The sequence below is a fragment of the Myotis davidii genome, unplaced genomic scaffold (genome assembly GCF_000327345.1).
Source record: "Myotis davidii unplaced genomic scaffold, ASM32734v1 scaffold125, whole genome shotgun sequence".
NCBI classification, from domain to species: Eukaryota; Metazoa; Chordata; class Mammalia; order Chiroptera; family Vespertilionidae; genus Myotis; species Myotis davidii.
The window spans coordinates 3,524,706-3,530,816 of NW_006299390.1; the positions used below are offsets into that span (position 1 = coordinate 3,524,706).

Consider the following 6,111-nt stretch of genomic DNA (forward strand, 5'->3'; position numbering starts at 1 on the left):
GGGGCTACTACCCCCGCTTCTCGCCCTTCTTTTTCCTGTGCACCCACCACGGGGAGCTGGAAGGGGATGGGGAGCAAGGCGAGGTGCTCATTTCCCTGCACATTGCGGGCAACCCCACCTACTACGTACCGGGACAAGAATACCATGGTAGGTACCAAGGCATCTCCGCGCTCGCCACCTGAGCCGGTGCGCCCGCGGCGCAGCGTTTTCCTCTCCTTTTCCCAAGGGGCCATTGAAGCGAGAACCAACCCTTCCCTCAACATTGCGTCCTGCGGAGGGACACGGAACAAAGTTAGTGAGAATCGAGTCGGGGTTTACTGAGCCCCCTGCACACCCATCACGCTCTCCTCACGCATCCTTCTCATCGTAATGGGCAGGCAGTGGTAAGAGATGCCTGAGAATTCTCGGGGTCGGGTCTTGCCCCCCTCACTCCTAGTTCATGCAGCTGACACTTTGAATGAACCCGCGCACCTTGTTTCCTTAACCCCAGTGCTTGGGCTCCAGACCTTTGTCTTGCTCCCGGTTCCCCCCTGAAGGGTCCGCGGCTGACGCTGGGCTGGCACTGGGCTTGCCGGATGGTCTGGTGGCAGATTGACGCGCCCCGGTCTTCGGCCGCCCCGCGCGGTCGCCAGCCCGCGGCAAAGTTCCCGCTGCTCACCGGCCAGGGGTCCCTCTATTTTATTCACTATCCAGCTGCCCCCCTGAAGGGTGGCGGCTGCCCCCAGCTCTCTCTTCTTTTAAAAGTGTTAAAATGTCAGTAATGATGCTTTTCCTCATTCCTCCGTTACTTTAAACGCGCTGTTTATTCTTAGAGTGATCTCTGTGATGTTTATTAATGACGTTGTCTTCTATTTGTGCAGCTTTAATCTCCAGGTAGGGGCTGGGAGGCCCTTATAATTTAAAAGTACCTTATAAAAAAGGATCATTATAGAGTCCTTCAGCAAAATTAAATATTATTGAAGAAGTAAAATTTACCTCCAACAAATACAGTTTTATGTGGTGCATGTATTTTTAATATTTTAGACTAGTAAACCCAGTTTGTGGGAAAATAAAAAGGTATTGTCTATTTTTTCTGTATTTCTGCGGGAAATTCTTAATATTTCACTTCCATGGAACTTTCAAGCCACGACAGGCATTATTTAATAAGAATTCCAAAGCAAAAAATTCTTAAACCTAACCAAATAGAAACTATTGTCTAGTAATCTCATAGTTTTGATCTCTTGTAGGCTAACAATTATTTACATAGCAGGAGATAATCCATGGACCAGCTGGCATTTCAGATAACCATGCATATAAAAATGAAGAATCCTTAAGTTTTCAATTGAAAAATATACACCTTTATGTCTACTTTAAAATGTTAAGCCTAAATAAATGCTTTCTAGAGATTTAAATGAGTGCTTTTACAACTTTCCTGTGGCATGGTGGCAGCCTTGTCTGTAAAGCAGTTTAATTGGGTGGAATTTTAGACTTTGGAAAATTAATTTTCTATAACTAGTCTCTCCTTGAATCAAAGGGCTTACCACATCCTCTTCCCAAGAGCATTCTGGTGTTTTTCTGGGGTCTGTAAGTGGAAAGCCCAGCCAATATGGCAACGCCGATCCAACCCAAAGACTGAGCCAGTCACTCTGGGTAGCCCTTAGGAAGGGTGCTTGCCTATTAGTAGCTGTAAGTGAGAGTGGCAAGTAAGTGAGACAAGGCTGAGCTAAAAGGTATGATTGTCAGATCGTGATGGAAGACCAGGTGATACTACAAAGCCCGTTTTCCACATCCTTTTAAAGGTGTCAGCATAGAAAACTTAAAAATTCCAAAATATGATATAGCATCTGCTTTTGCGATAAATCTAGGAAATATAAGTCACCCTAAGACTAAAAATAATCACATCCCTAAATCTGAAAAGGAATGGATGATATAAAGTAAGAATAGAGTGTAATACTTCAAGTTGGACATTGGGGGGAAAGTCTTGATGTATACCTCTTTTCCACTACCAGAAAAGGCAGAGAAATTTTATTATGGAAGGCTAAGAAGATCAAATTATGATAAGGTTTGACAATAGTTAATGTCAGATATGAAATTTCTGTTACCTCTTCTATCAACATTTATATATATTGAAACTGGCTGTAACTATAGACCTTCAGAAAGAGTTTTCCCCTATAAAATGTTCTACAGGTAGAAGAAATGTTTAAAAATGAAACAGTGCTCACATGCGTCTCTTTTTCTCTTAGACTTTTAAAAATTAATATTAAAAATTAATTATATAGTATCTTTTAATAATTGAGCTGCTGAAAACTTTACCTAATATACTTTGTGGTTGACTCCTTTTATATGAGAATAAAATAGGTCATTCGACCAAAAAATTTTAAAGCTGAGACATCAGTAAAACATTAGTTTCAGACTTTATTTCTAACCTTCCAAATCTTTAAAACATAGCAGTCTATCAGAAAAAAAACACCATTCTTACCTACGATTAACATTGAACTCAGCATTTGAAGGAATCATGTTTGGATGCAGCTGATGGTTGTCTGTCTCTTTTTTGCTTAAATGAATGCATTGAGATAGAGAGAGGTGGTATGTAGAACAGCACCTTTCCCAGAACATTACTGTAAATGAGACTATGCCAGCTGCCTTCTGACCCTTGTGCTGTGTGACAGAGCTTGGAATGTGAGATGGACAGGCACATGTCAGTCTGGTATAAGAGTGGTTCAAAATTATGGCTCTCTGTATGTGTCACACTTATTAGAGATTTATATTGAAAATCAATTTTGGAGAAAAAAACAGAACCAAGAATATAATACTGAAGAATTTGAAGCTTGTGTGTCTCACAGAATTGTTACATATTTCCAACGTTCAGTAGTATATCCACCTTTTTGCAGTTTTGGCAGCTCTGTAAACAGTGCATGGTTAATTCTACTAGTTCTCGTCTCTTAATAAAGGGGGTGCCATTTGGTACCCCTGTTGTCATCTTCCTATGTCTTTTAAACTCTGTTAGTCACAGTGAACTGTGGTGACTTTAAATGAGTCCACCACACCACCACAGCCCAGAAGCTCAACAAAGAGAGGTCTCATATAACATCCTGTTGAATAAAAAAAGAAAGGTCTCAGGGTCAGAATTTTTTTTTTTTTGTAGAATTTCCTTTTTTTGCACAAATCCAAAAATATTGTCATTTTCCACATCATGGTTTCCAGGCCCAAACCTGTATTTTTTATTTTTTATTTTTTTGGTACAAAGTTGCAGATGATGGGAAATAGGAAGTGGAAATCTGGATGGTCCAGTCAGGTAGCCATTCTATTTCCTAGTGATACCTGGTGATTCACTGCCCCTTCTCCTAGGGATCAGGGCCACCTTGTGAAGCAAGGTTGATGCCTGCACCTTTCCTTTCCCGTGATAATCCCTCTTTCTCACCCCCACAGGTCACGCATCTAGATACCTATTTTATTTTATTTTATTTTATGTTTAAAGTATTACAGATAGTAGTAGATATGTCTCCTTTTTTCCCCCCACCATTGACGCAACACTCCCCAGCCTTTGTTGTTGTTGTTGTTGGCAGCCCCTCCCCCCATTTAATTTATAGTGAATATGTCAGTATTGGTCAATATTAAATTCTCCCACAATCTCAATCACAACAGTGGAAAGCCTTTTTTTTTCCCTTTTTGTTTGAAGGAATTTTGGCATCATTTTGGGGTAGAAAGACTATATACCACCGAAATCATGTTAGTAAGGACCCATCTACTCACAAGATTGGCTTTACTCAGTGACCATCAGAAGGAGAGGTCAGACCTTAGAAAAAAACTTCTATGAAAGGCACGCATAGGTATATGAGTCTGCCCAAAGTGCTTGAGACAATTTGTCTGAATTTTTAAAAGAATAAATTAATTTTTAAATTGAGGTGACATTATATAAATTTCAGGAGGCTAGAATCTCTGTTACTATAATGGCATAAGATGGGGAAAATGTTCAATTACAGCACAAAATATGCTCTAAAATATTGATTTGAGGAAAAAAATTCTGCCTTAAGCAGAAATGAATTGGTGATATGGCATGATGCTTTTAAAAGGGGATTTTTTTTGTATTTTTTAAATCCCTAGCAATAATTCTTTCATGCTACATTTCCATTCCATTATTTATTTAATCATATTGTGAGGTGGGTGGGAAAATAAATTCCTACTGCTAAAACAGGACATTTACCTGAAAAAAAGAAATAATCAGGATAAAATATATAGGGTACTTTGTTGTAACAATTGTCAGCATTACTATTATACATATGTATGTTCTGGAATCAACTGGTTGTTATTTTAAAATCACTGTTCAAAGGCAGTGCAATATAATGTCCTTCCCAATATAGGAATGATATGTGTCAACCATAATTTTTGGTAATATACTCCAGATTAAATTCCGTTCAAAAGACTGATTTAGATATTTGAATTAAAGTGATCTGCTCTTGCTAAGGTTACTGTTGATCAAATGTATGGTTTTTTTTATCCTTTTTATGTCTCAGATGCCAGAATCAGTATATTTAAACTCTCAGGATCATTTGTCAAATACAATTTATAAGTGAACTGCAGCTGTGTCCTTCTTGTGAATGACTAAGAAAATTGAGCGTTTAAAGCATTTTGCTTTACTTGTCATGTATTTCATCTCACTTTCTACAATTTATTTCAAACACATTTTGCTGAAGTTTCTTAAGTCATAAATGTTGCTTTAATTTATATTTCCTGTGCGTTTCAATTTCAGTCATTAATAAAAACACACACACAAAACAGGTCTTTAGAATTATTGAAAATAACTTATTTATGCAGATATTCTTACTTCACTCACCACACTACATTACAAGAAACTATTTAATTAGGATATTTCCCTCTGATTTTATGAATCTTTATTTTAAACTTCTAAAATTTTCATTAAAAAATGTTAAAGATTAAAAAGAAAGTTGTATCATTTAATCCTGTTAAGTATAATTTTTACAGAACTGTCTTGTTAAAAATTTTTTTTGTCTTTAAAGAGTAGGTGATAGCTATTTTAATTAGATTTTAAAGTAGCCCTGGCCAGATTGCTCAGTGGTTAGAGCATTGGTCTGCAGCCAGAAGGTCAAGGGTTGGATTCCTGGTCAAGGGCATGTATCTTGATTTCAGGTTCTGATACCTGGCCCCAGTCAGTGGAAGACAATTAATTGATGCGCTCTATCACGTCGATGTTTCTCTCTCTCTCTCCTCCTCCTGCCTTCCACTCTCTCTAAAATAAATCAATGGAAAAAAAATCCTTCCATGAGGATTAAAAAAAAAAATTTTGAAGTCAATACTGTTGACTTCCAATTTTTAAAAATAAATTAGTCTATTCAAAAGGAAATGTCTTTTTTTTTCCTCTTTAGAACTGGTCAAGTTTATAGAATGATCTGGAAACCTTGCATTATTAGGTTACATAGAATATGTTGCCTATTGTTCTATGATTTCAAATGCTACTTTGACACTTACTTTTTATGTCTTTAATCTTTACAGATAGCTGCCGATGCACTGATCCCTTTATTTCAGTTCATTTATATTTGAAAAAACATAAATTGAGTGACTATTACTTTTTGAACACTGGCATTTAAACATGTTGTATGTATTTTCACACAAAACTGTGAAGTTTAAATTTTTTAAGTTTTTAAATTTAAAATTCTTTATGCCAAACAAATAAAAAAAAGTAGTTGTCTCTAAGGGAGAGACTCTGTCAGGAAGAGAGAAAGGCAGGGCATTTGTTTGGATGGGGAGGTTCACTAGGAACAGAGAAGTGGTTTAGGCTGTGTCTGCGTGATGACATAACATATAAAATAGGAAATACATTTATCTAAATATTTTGGTTTCAAGAAACTATTGAGTGATTACCCCCCCGCAACTTTAGAGTCATTATAAAATAACAAAAGTATATCATTTTAATCTAATAAACTTTAGGCAAAGAAGTGTTAAAAACACATTTTCAGCAATTGGAATTAAATTTTCAAATATGAAGATCCCATAGTGACTGTTCAAACAATCAGGGTGTTGTGTGTGTGTGTGTGTGTGTGTGTGTGTGTGTGTGTGTGTGTGTGTAATTATTCTTCATTCTCAGGAAATCCCTATGACATGATCTCACATTGG

General features: G+C 37.2%; 1 protein-coding gene across 1 annotated transcript in view; it reads left to right on the forward strand.

Moving 5' to 3' along the window:
• Positions 1 to 2: 2 nt before the first annotated feature.
• The window catches only part of RELN (reelin), a gene marked incomplete at its 5' end in the record, with an annotated part of 426,427 nt that continues 420,318 nt past the window's right edge, over positions 3 to 6,111 (forward strand). Inside the window, one exon of the mRNA XM_015571214.1 lies at positions 3 to 147. Coding sequence (XP_015426700.1) covers positions 3 to 147 — 145 coding nt within the window. The remainder of the gene's footprint in view (positions 148 to 6,111) is intronic.